The sequence below is a fragment of the Podarcis tiliguerta genome, assembly GCF_965153285.1.
Source record: "Podarcis tiliguerta genome assembly, chromosome: 10".
Lineage (NCBI taxonomy): Eukaryota > Metazoa > Chordata > Lepidosauria > Squamata > Lacertidae > Podarcis > Podarcis tiliguerta.
Genome location: NC_139543.1, coordinates 2,982,940 through 2,998,139, shown reverse-complemented (window position 1 = coordinate 2,998,139; position 15,200 = coordinate 2,982,940). Strand labels below are relative to the sequence as shown.

The window sequence follows — 15,200 nt, the reverse complement described above, 5'->3', positions numbered from 1 at the left end:
CGACTTGCTGAGCTTCCTAGAGTAGAAGGCACACGGTCTCCAGTCCCCATGCGGGTCCTCTTGCAACAGTACGGCGCCCACGGCTCTGTCTGAGGCGTCTGTTTCAACCCTCAGCGGTTTGCTGGGATTCACATGCAGTAGCTGCCCTTCGGACGAGAAGAGACGCTTAAGGTTCTGAAAGGACTGCTCCGCTTGCTCCGTCCAGATGAACTTCTTCTTCTTAGAGCTGAGCGTGTCCGTAATGGCCGCCGTCTGCATCGCGAACCCCTTGATGAACTTGCGGTAAAAGTTGGCGAACCCCACAAACCGCTGGACCTCCTTCCGATTGCGCGGGCTCTTCCAGTCCAACACTGCGCGAACCTTGGCGCTGTCCATGGCAAGCCCCTTGTCCGACAGCTTGTAGCCCAGGAAATCCACCTCCTTCCTGTCGAACTGGCACTTCTCCAGCTTGGCATACAGTCGATGCTCCTGCAGTCTCTGCAGAACTTCCTTGACGTCTCTCTCGTGGGTCTCCTCAGATTCTGAGAATATCAGGATGTCGTCCAAGAAGCAGACGCATGTCTTGTAGAGGAGACCCGCCAGGACATGATGCATGAAAGCTTGAAAACAGTGGGCGCCATTTTGTAAACCGAAGGGCATAACTCTGTATTCATATGTGCCCAGGGGCGTGAACATGGCAGTCTTCCACTCGTCTCCTTCCCGTATGCGAATCAGGTTGTACGCCCCTCGCAGATCCAACTTTGTAAAAACGCGTCCTTTCCTCGCCGTCGCCAGCAGGTCATCTATCTTGGGCATGGGAAAGGCCGCGGGCTTGGTCTTTGAATTTAAGAGCCTGAAGTCTACCACAAGTCTTTTTTGGGGCGTGTCCCTCTTCTTCACAAAGAATACAGGACTGCCCCCCGCTGCCTTCGACTCCCGGATGAAACCGCGCTTCAAGTTGAGGTCTATGAACTCCTTGAGCTCCTGCAGCTCGTCCTCAGACATGGAATACAGTTTCCCGGCTGGCAGCGTCGCTCCTGGCAGGAGGTCAATCTTGCAGTCATAGGGCCTGTGGGGAGGCAGCTTGTCCGCTTCCTTCTCGCAGAAAACCTCCAAAAACGCTGCGTACTTGCGCGGCACTGCTTGCAGCGTGCCTAATTGTAGCTGCGGGTCGTCCCCTCCTTCTTCCGGGCTAGGAAGGATGCAATGTTCCGCGCAATAGGAGGAGCCGAAGGTCAGTTGGCGTTGGTACCACGCCAATGCTGGGCTGTGCCTGTGCAGCCAACTCATGCCCAGGACTACAGGCGTGTCCGACAGGTGGGTGACGTTAAAGCTGATGACTTCTCGGTGATTTCCGATCCGCATCACCATTGGTTGCGTTTGTTGCACCACCTGCCCCCCTAACAAGTCTCTGCCATCCACCGTGACAACGTTCAGGGGCAGTGTGGCTGGTAGCAGTGGTATATTGTGCTGCTGAATGAATTCCAGTCCTATAAAGTCAGCGTTGCTGCCGGAGTCAATGGTGATCGGCACCTCCAGAGTGCGTCCATTGGGCAGTTGGAGAGACGCTGTAAGCTGCACCACTGGTTTGGGTGGGAGGGGGTCTGTGGGTTGCAAAAGTGCTGGGGATTGTTTCATTGACTTGTCTGGCTGGACCCCAGTACCTCTTCCTCCAGCCAGACTCCGTCGTTTAACTGTTGCTGCGTTTTCAATTGAGCTGCTTCTGCGACTGTTGCCGAGGCTGCAGTGTGCTTGTGGAGCCTCTGGGGACACTCTTTCGCCATGTGTTGAGCACTGTCGCAGATGTAGCACTTCCTGTTCCCTCTAGGAGGCTTCGTTTTGGCTGCTCCCGGTGTCAGGGCTCTGTTAGCTGACTGAGCCCTGGCACCTCCTATCTCCATCGGCTCTTCTCCCCCTCCCTGCGAGGGTGTGGAGTGCGCACGCGCTGCTTCTCTGGGAAAGAAGGGAGGTGCTCTGGCTGGTGCCCTTCCCCAACGCCCTTCTTCCCTGTTGCAAGGACGTTCTTCCAGATGCACCCCGATCTCCAGAGCCCTCTGGACTACCTGCTGGGTGCTCCTTGGTCTCTCCCCTCTTCCAATCTCCGCTTTTACATCTGCATTCAACCCCTCCCAAAAGAGGTCTCTGACTGGCGCAGAATCTTTTTCCCACCCCAGGGCATGAACCAGTCTGAAAAATCGAGTATGGTACTGCCGCACGCTGGCTTTGCCTTGTTTAAGTCCATGTATGTCCCTCCTGGCAATATCGACGTCTACCTTTGATAAAAAGCATGAGTCCATTGCTTTAATAAAAGCCTTCGCATCTTGGAGCGCTGGATCATTGTCCCTCCATAGATTCCGCAGCCACGTTTTGGCTTCCCCATGCAAATGGGACAGGATAAACCCCACTCTCTCTCTCTCATCTCTGAAGTCTTTGTCCAGGAGATCCAGCGCAAACAGCAGGTCTGCTCTGAAGTTGGGGTACTGCTGCAAACTCCCGTCGAAATGCGATACCAGGCTGCCTCCCCTCCTCCCCAAGCCAATGCCTTCTGCCTTGTATCCCGTTTGCCCCTGTTTAGAAAGCACGTCCAACCTGGCTTGGAGATCCCGGCAGGAGGTAACCATTTCCTCCTCTCTCTTCCTGGATGCAATTACCTCCGTGCTGAGGTGCGTCACCGCTTCTTGCAGGGCTTTTATCTGCTCTTCCGTCGTCATCTTGCCTGAGTTTTGTGAGCTCTGTAAGCACCCCTCCTCTGTCCTCGCTGCGTCGACTCACGTGGCGAGGTTCTTGGTGCCAAAACTTTTAAAAAAGGAGACAGAGCTTACTGTCAGAGCTGGCTCCGGGTCCCAGCTCACCAAGGACCAACGCTAGCCGATCGTACAGTATCAAAGTCTTTATTGAAGAATAGTCTCCATTTACAAGTCTCAGCGTCCCAGCCCTACGTCTGGACTTTAGACCGGCGAAGCTCTGTCTGGATCTCCACCCCCTGTGCACCAGTTTAATACTCTAATCTTACTCCACCTCTTCCTTCTCTCTCTCTTCCTCTGGGTCTTACTACCCCCCGGGGTCTCATTCCTCCTGGACTCTTCCGACGCAGAGCTTGACCCCTCTGACTCCTCCCCCTCTCTTCGGCGGGCTTTAGGACCTGGCTCCCTACCCGGGCTGCCCACCTTGCCGCCCTCCTGTACATTTGAACTTGGCGCGCGCGCGCGTTTTACTTTCCGGATGACCGTTTCCTCGCTCCCTGACGAGGGTGTGGTCAGTCCTGCCTCACGTTCTCCCTCTGCCTGCGCGCTCCCTGATCCCGATGCCTTGGACTCCTCCCCCCTACTGCACTCTGGGGGGGACGCTGGCCCGGATTTCCAGCTGCTACTCTCTGAGTCCCCTCCTTCCCGAGGTGTCCCCCTGGGCACTCCCCTTGCCCTGACCATGGGGGCCCCTTTCTGTGAATCCTCCGAGTCACTGGAGAGGCTCAGAGACCTCGGACTACTGTCGCCGCTGACATTTCCTTCCGACTCCTCCCCCTCACTCTCCGTTTCTTCCCTCTCCTGTGACTCTGCTCCTGAACCCCTGACACATGTAGAAAATTAGCATTTCAGAGCAAAATATTTACAGTAGCACTCTTGCTTGTGAGCTAGTTTGCTATATAAAGAGAGGTTTCCCTCTCCCCCTTGGAGCCTGAAATAGTACAGACCACAAGCCAACTATGATGACAAACTACAGTGTAGGGTCCTTCCTTCCTTCCAGGGGCGTACCAAGGGGGGTGCTGTGGGTGCCCTGGGTGTCCCCACTGAGGGAGGTGACAAAATGGTGGGTGGCACTTACCGTGGGGCCTGCAGTGCACCCGAGTCATGCATCTCTCCTGGGAGTGATGCAGTGGCTTGAGCGCCCACAGCCTCCGCGCTGCCCCAAACGGGCTTGAGCACCCGTTGCCTCCCCCTCAGCTGTAGGGCGGCTGAGTGGGAGGAGGCAGGCAGACTCCAGGGGCCCCGCGAAGCATCCTGCCCCAGCTCGCCCCGCCCCACAGGCAGCTGGCCCCAGGCACCCGGTCGGCTTGCTCCTCCCTCCCTCCCTCCCTCCCTCCCTCCCTTCCTTTTGACCTGGAGCCTGTCATGTTGCCAGGGTGGCACAGGGAGTAAGGAGTTTCATGGCTCCCACAATGCTAGCATCACTTGAAAAGGGAGTTACAAGGAAGCAACGCCAACAGAGGATCAAGCGATGCCATTTAACTGACCTGCAGTTCTATTTTTCACGGGTGTCTTTGATAGCTGAACAATTATTCCAACTTTCAATTCATTGATCTAAAAGCAAGACATCTTGGTGAATCACAGCTCCGAAAGCACAGTCTTTGTGTGCCTTCCCTGCTGCCCACTTTATTATTGCAATTACAAGCATCATTATGTCATCTTTTTGCTTCACTTTTTGTTTTGTGTTGAGTGGAAAGATGATGAGATGCTACAGATGAAGAGAGTATCTCACACAGCATTTGCTCTCCAGATCACTTGGCCTAGGGCTGAACCCAACTGTGCTCTCAGCTGTATGTTGACAAATGCATATGGCTAAGAGAAAAAGAGATGAGGCAGAGAATTTTAATGAATTTTAGGCTGGTGTTACTAATGTCCTTTTCAGAAGAACTTTGCAGGCTTTTTTCCACCTTCAGTCTCTCCATGGGTCGGTTCTCCTGCCTTTAAGCAAAGAAATAATACATCCACAGTCCTCTTCTGTTCCTGAACTGATTCAGTGGAGCAAAGTATTGGGAAGGGAAATAATGTGTCGCAGTGGTCCCTGACCTCTCTCTTCAAGGGCAGAAGGACTTGCGAAGGAGGGTGTGCAACTTACATGCTCTAGACAGACAGTGTCGGTTGCATGATGTGTGCACCCCAAGATTGCCAGGTCTCAGAGGTTTACTTGCAGATTCAAGAGTTCAGCATCCCCCTCAGGGCTCTGGGGGGAGTACTAAAAAATCATAACTGGTGGCCACTGATAGCCCTATTCTCCATGAATTTGTATGATCTGCTTTTAATGCCATCCAAATTGAACTAATTGCCATCATTGAACTCTGCTCTGGGTGAAAAGGGGCTTCCTTTTATCTGTCCTGAACCTTCCAACAGTCACCTTCATCGGATAGTTTTATGAGAGAGGGAGAAAAACTGTTCTCCATCCACTTTCTCCATGCCAGGCCTCATGTTATAACCTTCTCTCTCTCTCTCTCTCTCTCTCTTAATTAAATTTTATTGAGTACAAAAAAGAAAAAATATACAAGTAACCAACTACAAAAAGATAAAGAAAAGTACATATAACCTTCTCTCAGGTCACCTCTTGTTCACATTTTCTCTAAACTATAAAAGTCCCCAAACCTGCAAACTTTCCTCGTATCAATTATTGACATTATTGATATTGAGCAATTATTGACATTATTGATATTGAGCATTATTGATAATGAGCAAAGTAGAAAATAGTTTCTTAGCTGAGCAAACAGTGGCCAAGAATTAAGGAATTAAGAATTGTGATCAGCATCAGAACCAAGCTCACTCACAACTCCTTTCACATAGAAATCTAGGCATTATTTTCTAGCAACCTAATTGGGAAGTGAGGCTTTTCAGTTGTTTCTGTTATTAGCCTTCTGCGAGTCAGAATCTTGTTGTTCTATTGCAAATTTCCCGATCAACTTTCTGCCCCTCCCTGCATTAGCACACCCTATTTACATATTTATCTCTCAATGGATCTGAGGAAGAACTTGAGAACAGCAGCATCTAGACAGATGGCCCTATCAAGTGGCAAAGTGATGCTGCTGCAAAATGGGAAGTTATTCCTTCAGAGCTGGTCCCCCTCACCCATGAAGTTCACAGGCTCACTAGGCAGACAAGCCGATATATCTTACGTCCCTGGCCTCTACCACTCAGGCTGTGTATCTATATTAAATGCAATGACAGATCAGACGGCTTTGAAGAATAAGGTAGATCTCTCCACATTTTTTTATAATTAATATTTTTTAAAAAGAGTTTCAGTTATAGAAAATAAAGTGAGGAAAGAAAAAAGTGCAAAAAATACATTAAGAAAGAGTATAGCATAGTAAATTAAATATAATCAGTTACATTTCCACACATTGTTATATAGATATACAAAAATATTATTGTCCTAATTCATGTATGATTATTAATAACCTACAATATTCTCAACAAACTCATTCCAAATGTCAATATATTTGTCCAGAAAAAGTTTATAAGCAATCCGTTCCTCTGCTGCGAATGTTGTCCTGTCGTCAATTCACTGTTTGTCTTTATTCTTCCAGTTCATCAGGATCAGCCTCTTGGCCACAGTTAGGGTGTGTAGAATCCATTTTTGTTGTTTCATTGTCAGCTTCCATACAATATATTCAGAATAATATATTCCTCTGAAATTTTTAATTTTTAGTGAGTATGGGGCACTGTAAAAACATATGTATCAAAGAGGCATTATCCTTATTACATCTCCAACAAAGAACTACATTAGACAGTCTTTTTTAAATACAAGTCCAATAAATCTTTATTATTTTATGTTGTATAAGTCATAATTTAAGATCCATCAATACAATCACTATAGAAGCTAAAACTTTTTCCCACCGCATAGGTAGTATTGGAAGATCCAATTCTTTATTCCATTCATTTCTTAAAGTCTGCATGTCAAACTTATTTATTGATAATAAAAATTTATGGAAAGTGATCACTGGTTTTTTAGTTTCAAAAGATTTATTCCGTTGCTCCAATATCTCTGGTGTCTCAGAAGCTGTAAAAGCTGCCAGTCCAAACACGACACTTAGAAGATGCTGTAGTTGCATATATTGCAGATCTCCTCACATCTTGTTAAAATCTCTTAGATGCCTCTGCCTGGATTCTGCACAGACTCAAGTCAAGAGGAAGTGGAACCTGGGAGCAATTCTTTAGACCATGTTGAGCCACAATTATAGGCACGTCACACATGTTCACACATACAACAAAGATGTTTAAATTGAAATGTGTGAATGCAACAAAAGTGTATATCAGATAAACAGCCATCAAGGAATATAGGTGCCACTCTAGGGGACTGTGGGTGCTTGGGCACCCACAATGATATAATTATGGGGACCAGGCACCCACAAAGCCAATGAGCAAAGCTGGCAGGCGGCTGTAGTGCTGCCTCCAATAATAATAATAATAATAATAATAATAATAATAATAATAATAATAATAATAATAATTTATTATTCATACCCTGTCCATCTGGCTGAGCTTCCCCCAACCACTCTGGGTGGCTTCCAATCGAGTGTTAAAAACAGTACAGCATTAAATATTAAAAACTTCCCTAAACAGGGCTGCCTTCAGATGTCTTTTAAAGATAAGATAGCTGCTTCCCGAGAAGGCCCTCTGTCTGGTTCCCTGTAACCTCACTTCTCGCAATGAGGGAACCGCCAGAACATTGCAGAAGGCGGCCCTGTTTCAGAAGGGGACAGGAAAAACAGAACTTAAAGGGTGGGGGGGGGCTACATTTCTTCTTTTTCCTCCCTCTCTCACCCTATTTCACTTGTGGGAGACAGTTGCAATTTTGGCTACCGAGGATAAAGAAGCAAACTGCTCAGAGCAGACTAACTCTCCCAAATCCTTCCAAGACAGCTTGCGGTAAAAAGTGTCCCCTTCACCAAATCCAGCTCCAGTTCCCAAGAGTGCAATTTCCTTTCCTTTCGTTTCCTTTAGTTACACGGCAGAGACGCAGCCCTATTCTCTGGTGCCATCTGCAGGCTCCCTCGCTGTCTAGCAAGGGCAGCATTTTGAGCACACCTGCTTTCATTCCTAGGAGGAGGAGGAGGAAGAGAAGGAGGAGAAGTACAAGCTGACTTCTGTTTATCGCTTGCTGCCCCTGGGGATTTCTTTACCTGTATGGCATTACCTTCCTTAATTTGCTGGAAGCTACCCAGAGTGACTGGGGCAAATCCAGTCAGATGGGCAGTATATAAATTTATTATTATTATTATTATTATTATTATTATTATTATTAATTGTTTTCTATAAGAAAAGCCCTTCTAAAACAGACCAAACACCCATTTAGTCCTGTATTCTATTTCCAGTCATGGCCTACGAGTCATTTTTGTGTTTATCCCAAACAACTGTTATACCATCTCTGAACATGATGTTTTCATTCAGTAATTGCTGCACACAGCTGTTGATAGATCCATCCTTTAAGAAATTTAAAAGCCATCTCTGCCATCTAAGCCAGATGTGAAGAACTCTGGGATGGGATGCCCAGTGTGGCCCTCTCCACTTCACCTGCCTTGCTTGGCACCCTCTTTGGGTGCTTTTACCCAGCTAGAATGTAGCCTTGGCCTCTGATCATGCCACTTGCTTGGCTGGACAGAAATATTTATTTATTGGTGGGTGTTTTTCTTTTTGTAAATCCAACAAAGAATAAAATACCATCAGGATTAAGGGGCTTTCTCAGGACAGTGGAGAGTGTGCTGTACCCTTGGGGGTATAGCGTTGGTGGCAATGCTCTGTGCAAATTGGGCAGTCAAGGAGGGTCATGGGGGGGGGGGAGTGAGAAATGTCCCTACTTCCACCTGATGAGTGTTGGGGGTTTAGAGGAATGTCAAACAGTCTGCCATAACTATGCCTGGCCTTGTTTCGTGCTGCAGTCAAGCCACGTGCATGCAGGGGACAATTTAGGCATGATCTTTTGAGCTGAGGGGAGTGGGCCTGAGAAGTGGACACAGTTCCACACAAAAGACACCATATGTGAACCGGAATTTGCACATGCCAATTTGTGTGACTCACTTCATTAATGGCTATCTTTTCCCATTTTGGCAAGGATGAAAGAGTGTGGCTCACACCTGATTCCATCCTTTGAGTGGTGTCAGCTGCACTTGCTCCCGAGTTGTGAGTCTTTTTCCCAGCACACAAAGGATGTTACTGTGAAGGCAAAAGTCTGAACCAGCCTCATTCTTGAACCAGACTATGGATTTTCCTTTGAGCACAGTCAGAAGTGCTCAATGAAGGCGGAGTACACAGTGAAGGCAGAGTGAAACAACACGTTTTGTCAGATCATCAAGTTCTGTGGGCTGAGCATTGCTAGCTGCTTTAACGAGGCTATAAATCAATCTTCACAGAACTAGGTCCTACTATGAAGTATGGCTCTCTAAACACATTTGCAGGCCCACGTTCCATCCACTTCACAGAACTGTGCATCAGAGGAACTTTTTAAGGATCACGCAGTGGTTTTCCAAAAGGCCCAGAGGTGGCGTGAGGCTGTGGGGGGGGGAGAGGGGGAATGGGCTTTTAATTTCCTTTGTAATTAGAATTTGATTGCTAGCATAAATTATCTTGCAATGCTTCCTTCCTTTTGTGCAAGTTATTTCCCACAGTGAATAACTTCAAATTAAATGACTCTTATCAACCCCAAGGCATCAGTGTTTAAAATCTCAGAGTAGGTTCCTTCAGTCTGGGAATTATAAATGAAACATAATTATGTTTCTTAAAAAAAAAAAAATCTATGTTGAGTTTTGATTCCTTTTCCCCCGTTTTAATTATATTGTCATAATTCCTCCCCCTGACACACCAAAAATAAAAAAGTAAATGCAAATTGGAATGGCAACCAATGGAAATGAAATACAAAATTAAGATTAACGTTTCTTCAGTTCAGATTGTTAGAGTTGCTGCAAATGGTACCCCTGACCTGACCCTTGTGCAGAGTAGAAATGAATTTGCCCTCCAAAGTTTCAAAGCTTTACTTTAAAATAGCTACATATAAACATTATAAAGATACACAGTTATAATTTATGCTTAAACAAGCAAGCAATGCAGTCCCATCTTCTTTTTTAGTCCTTAATGCAGTTCAGTAAACTTTCCCCTCTCTGGTCCCAGAGAGAGATAATAAACTTGTTCATCATAACAGAACATCCCCTCCAACATTTCCTGCTGCCCTAAACCCTCAAACAGAAACATTCAACACCCAACCGTTCCTTAGCATGTTTACTATAGTTAAACTCCTAATGTAAACTTCTCTTTCTAGCATTTCAAATACAATATATTCAAGCACAGCATTTTATGCACATTAAGCATATATCTTTAACAGAGCCTGGGGGTGCAGTGCCACAGAATTCCACCAGAGGGCTGGCACCTCTCTCTGATTGGCTGCCAAGAGAGTTAGTCAGAAGGGGGTGGAGCCAGCACTTTGGGAGGGAGAATAAAAGGAGAGAGAAGCCGATAGTCTGACTAAGGGAAAGAGCAGGAGGGAGAGTTGCAGAGTTGGTTCTGCTCCGTGTGTGGAACATCTACTCTGAGGAGCTGAACATCCACAGCTAGAGAAAGGAAAGTTCTAAAAACTCGGCAAGGATGATCTGTTTGTCAACAGTTGCTTAATCCAGATAGCAGGACTCAGTCTTGTGGCCAGACATCTTGCTGTAGAGAAAGGCTAAGGGACAATATATATTTTTAAGGTGTATCCCTCACAGATGTTAACAACGTGTCTAAAAATGTTATCTGAAAATGTGACCAGTTCCTCAAGACAATTTTGGCTGCAGCTTCGTGGCCAATGGGGGGAAGGTTGCTTCTGCCCATGACACCCGTGTTCTTCATGATCCATGCAAAATTCATTATTGCAAAACCTTGGATGTGTTGAGTGTGAGGGTATAAGACAGAGAGAACAGCATACCTTCCCCAACTCAAAATTGTGAGTTGAATGTGCAGAAAATGTAGTTTCTCAGGAAGCTACGGCGTAGCTGAGGCAATTGTTTCTGAATCATGCTCCAGAAATGAGTAACAATTCTCCATTCTGCTGTAAAAGTAGACATAATTGGGATTATGAGGCATGAACACCTCTCCCATCCCTTCCTGCTGCCCCAGCTGCCACACCCATGGGGTCCTCCGCTGCCTCTTTCCATCACCCCAAACTTAGTGGTTAGAGCAGCAATTATGACAGCCATGGAGAGGCCTCTTTGCAAGGTCTCCATTCCTCTCTAGTACTCCAGAAGAAGCATCCTGTGCCTGAAAGACCTTGGGAGTATCCTGTTTGCCATAGGTGAGAACTCTTAATTGGAATGTCAGGCACCTGGAACTACACATCCCAGGGCTCCTTGCAGCCGTGATGCTGTTGTAAGTATATGGGGCTGCATCACAGATGCAAATAGTCATCAGAGCTGTAACATCCAGGATGTCTGAAGGAAGCCTCAACCGTTTATTTTGAGGGCCGTCCTTTTTGAGGCACAACACTTTGATGACTCTTTGTTGGAATATCTGAGTCTGTTTCATCAAGACAGCTAAGCTCATGCTATATGCTGTTAACCATAGCTAATTCTTCATATTCTGACATGGAATGGTAATAAAGGTAGAACCAAATTGTAAGTAAAAAACAAACAACACCATAAACTCTGTACAAATGATTAGAAGATTAGTTTATGCAAAATTATTTCTTTGCTGGTTTTAGGTTTGTTGAAGCTCTGTTGACAAAAAATGAAATTGATTGTTTATGCACATTGAAAAGAAGGGCAAATGCATAGACTAGAAACATTGTTTTCTCTCTCTTATTTCTGGCAGCTCCATTCAGTTCTTCCAAATCTGCAGACAACACTGTTAAATTTGATATTTACGGTGATGGGATAGGCCGATACAATGTCTTCAATTTCCAGCACAATGGTGGTAAATATGCCTACTTAAAGATCGGCCAGTGGGCAGAAACTTTGACCCTTGATGTTGACTCCATCCACTGGTCCACAGATGTTGTTCCAACTGCCCAGTGCAGTGACCCCTGCCTACCTAATGAGATGAAGAACATGCAGCCAGGAGATGTCTGCTGTTGGATTTGTATTCCCTGTGAACCTTTCGAGTACCTTGCTGACGAATTCACCTGCTCAGATTGTGGACTTGGGCAATGGCCCTCTACGGATCTCACCAGCTGTTATGACTTACCGGAAGATTACATCAAGTGGGAAGATGCCTGGGCCATAGGGCCTGTGACTATCGCATGCCTGGGCTTTGTTTGTACTTTCCTAGTTGTGGGGGTCTTCATAAAGCACAACAACACTCCGTTGGTCAAAGCTTCAAGCCGTGAGCTTTGCTACATCCTCCTCTTTGGAGTCTTCCTCTCCTACAGCATGACCTTCTTCTTTATTGCCAAGCCCTCGCCAGCCATTTGCACCTTGCGCCGTCTGGGCCTGGGCACATCGTTTGCCACGTGCTATGCTGCCCTCCTGACGAAAACGAACTGCATTGCCAGAATATTCAATGGGGTGAAGAATGGGGCTCAGAGGCCTAAATTCATCAGCCCACGTTCTCAGGTCCTCATTTGCCTGAGCCTTATCATGGTGCAGATTGTGGTGGTGTCTGTGTGGCTGATTTTGGAGGCCCCGGGCACTCGTCGATACACCATCCCTGAGAAAAGGCAGACTGTCATATTGAAGTGCAATGTCAAGGATTCTAGTATGTTGATCTCCTTAATGTATGATGTGATCCTTGTAGTCTTATGCACTGTGTATGCCTTCAAAACAAGGAAGTGCCCAGAAAACTTCAATGAAGCCAAATTTATTGGTTTTACAATGTATACGACATGCATTATTTGGCTGGCCTTTCTGCCAATCTTTTATGTGACATCAAGTGACTACAGGGTAAGTTTTCCACCATCATTTTAGCCAGATCCAGTGTAATATTAAATATTCTGCTCAGATTAACCAATGAAAGTCTGCTGTTTTTATGTGTAGTGGATAGGGAGCAGTGTATCATGGAACAGGAGAGTCTCAGCCGCTGCTTCTTAGGCCAGAATACACAGGATGCTAATGCAGGATTGGGGCTTTGGGTTCAAGGAGAGGCGGGGTTAACCTTTCTTCTCCCTTAACTGTGGTCCAAATGAAAAATCACGCCACCACCCCAGTTTCCCTCCCAAGACAAACAGCAGCTTTGGGGGACAATTTTGTTGGGGCGATGTTGGTGTAGGAAGAAAATGAAACCTGCAGTTCTGAACCTGATTGGGTTCTCTCACACTTGACATTTACACAATTTAAACACACTTAACATCACACAAAGTTTGGCACTTAGCATGAGAGTAAGGTCATTACATTTACACAAGTAAATGCAGGAATCTTTTTGCCTAATGTGGGGCTCAAACCCATGACCCTAAGATTAACTGTCTCATGCTCTACCGAAAGAGCTGGATGTCATCTTTGTAGTGCTGGAGGGAAAGCATATATGAGATGGAAGTTGGAAGTATAAGCACTTGGGTGAAAATTTGGTCAATACTATTCAGCGGCAGCTTGGGTCTGAATTTTAATGGCTCAAGGACAAACAATAGTAAAAGTCTGTTGCTTGCAGGAAAATTTCAAGCAGGGTGTGAAGGCATTTAACTATTGTTGGGGATTGTTCATGCTGGACTACATGAACTCTTGATCTGATTCACTGGGACATATTTTTGGTCTTCTGCTCCTATGTTCCAAAAGGAATTGAGTTTGTCTTCCTGTATGTCTGGAGAATAAGGCTGCTCATCATGATGGCAGCATGAGTGCTGTTGTGTTCCCAGCCTGCTTGTGAGTTTCCCATAGGCATCCCATTGGCCGCAGGGTTCGAGGGGCCTCTGGTCTGATATTGTGTTTGTATTGGGAATTCAGAATTCATTCCTGCTGACCCTTCCGGTTTTTCTCCATGCAGGTTCAGACCACAACCATGTGCATCTCCGTAAGTCTCAGCGGCTTTGTTGTCTTGGGGTGTCTGTTTGCCCCCAAAGTGCATATTGTCCTCTTCCAGCCACAGAAGAATGTGGTCACGCACAGGCTGCATCTCAACAGGTTCAGCGTCAGCGGAACAGGAACCACTTATTCCCAAGGTAATTAAAGATCATGGCTGCTGCCTTCAGAGCCCCCCCCCCCCATTCTTGCTCTCCTCATTTCTCCATCACTTGGTGGGGTGGGGGGAGCAGGCAGAGACAAAAGTGGGCAGAGAAGCACGTGTGAATTCTACCTTTGTGCAGGAGGCTAGTTGCCATGTGCAAGGGCATATAACATGACCCCCCCCCTCAACAAAGTAAGACACTTTATTTGAGGACATTTTCCAGCCAGGCTGGACATGCCTGGAGGAACACATTTGGTCCCAGGAGGCTGCGATTTCCTGGTCGTGGTTTACGGTAATTGAATTTTGAAATAAACAGCGCTAATGCGGGTGGGAAGTCGCAACTGAAACACCCAGTATTGAAACAGGGGGGGACTTGGGTCTTTCACATTTCAGCAGCACCCTGTGCAAGGCAAAGACTGCCCTGCCCATCTTTCCCCTTCCGTTCTGCTCAATTCACTGCATCATATTGTGATGCCCTGCAGTGCCCCCTTTGCCCAGCACCCAGTCCAGAGGAACCTGTTGCGCTCCTCTAAATCCGCCTCTGGTTGAAAGCAAGCAATAAAAAACCAGCATTGGTTTTATTTTTATTTTTAAAAACCCCAAGTTCCAGAAATGGGACAGGCGCAACTAGGTTGTTTTCTAAAGACACTTATAAAGCAACCAGCTCAGCAAGCAGCTTGCTAAGAGCCACAGAAGAGGCAGGAATCTAAGGGGGGCTGGTCAGGCACCAGCATGCAGGATGGACAAAGCCCTTCACCTGCTGAATTTCTGCCTCCCACGCAGTTGTTAACAAACAGTACCGGAGAAACAACTGGTATATGGATGTGAGAGAAAATAAGGGTATTCCCTTTATATTTTCTTTCAACCCTTAAACACGCACACAAAACACATGCTCAAAGCCTGCATGATCCAGCTGATAAGAGTCCTGGATACACAGTGCAAGAATTCATTGAGTTCCTTTGGACAAGCATCACCTTCAATTTATATCTGTAAAAGCTAGGTGTGGGGGGTTTAATTGGTAGATCAGTCAACTGAACCAGTGGTAGTTTGATTGAACAATTGATTTACTTACTTGCAATACTTATTTCTCACTTTTTATCCCCGAGAGGCTTTAAAAGTGTCTTGCACAAGAAAAGCAAGCTCTAGCTCAATAACATGTTGCTTCTAAGGTGCCCAGCAGCCCCCTGGGGCAACCCTTCCCTCCCTCATCCTTGGTCTTCACCCTTCAGCGGCCATCTAGGTGAGGGAGTAGATCTGAGCAGCTGAATGGTGCTCAGGCCATGAGGGGGACAGATCCTGCCTTGATTGCAGTTGCCAAGGGACAGCTCTCCCTGATGTCTTCTGAGGCAAGAGACTGGAAGTGAGCACCTGAACTCACCCAGCCCAAGACGGGGGCAAATCTTC

At 46.6% G+C, this 15,200-nt stretch overlaps 1 protein-coding gene and 1 long non-coding RNA gene across 2 annotated transcripts in view; both read left to right on the top strand.

The window, feature by feature from the left end:
• The window catches only part of LOC310658284, a 256,099-nt gene that overhangs the window by 50,939 nt on the left and 189,960 nt on the right, over positions 1–15,200 (top strand). The window lies entirely within an intron of this gene.
• Positions 1–15,200, top strand: part of GRM3 (glutamate metabotropic receptor 3) — an 88,694-nt gene that overhangs the window by 72,493 nt on the left and 1,001 nt on the right. The window contains exons 4-5 of the mRNA XM_083399573.1: positions 11,517–12,583; positions 13,617–13,791. Of these exons, the coding sequence (XP_083255699.1) occupies positions 11,517–12,583; positions 13,617–13,791 (1,242 nt within the window). The remainder of the gene's footprint in view (positions 1–11,516; positions 12,584–13,616; positions 13,792–15,200) is intronic.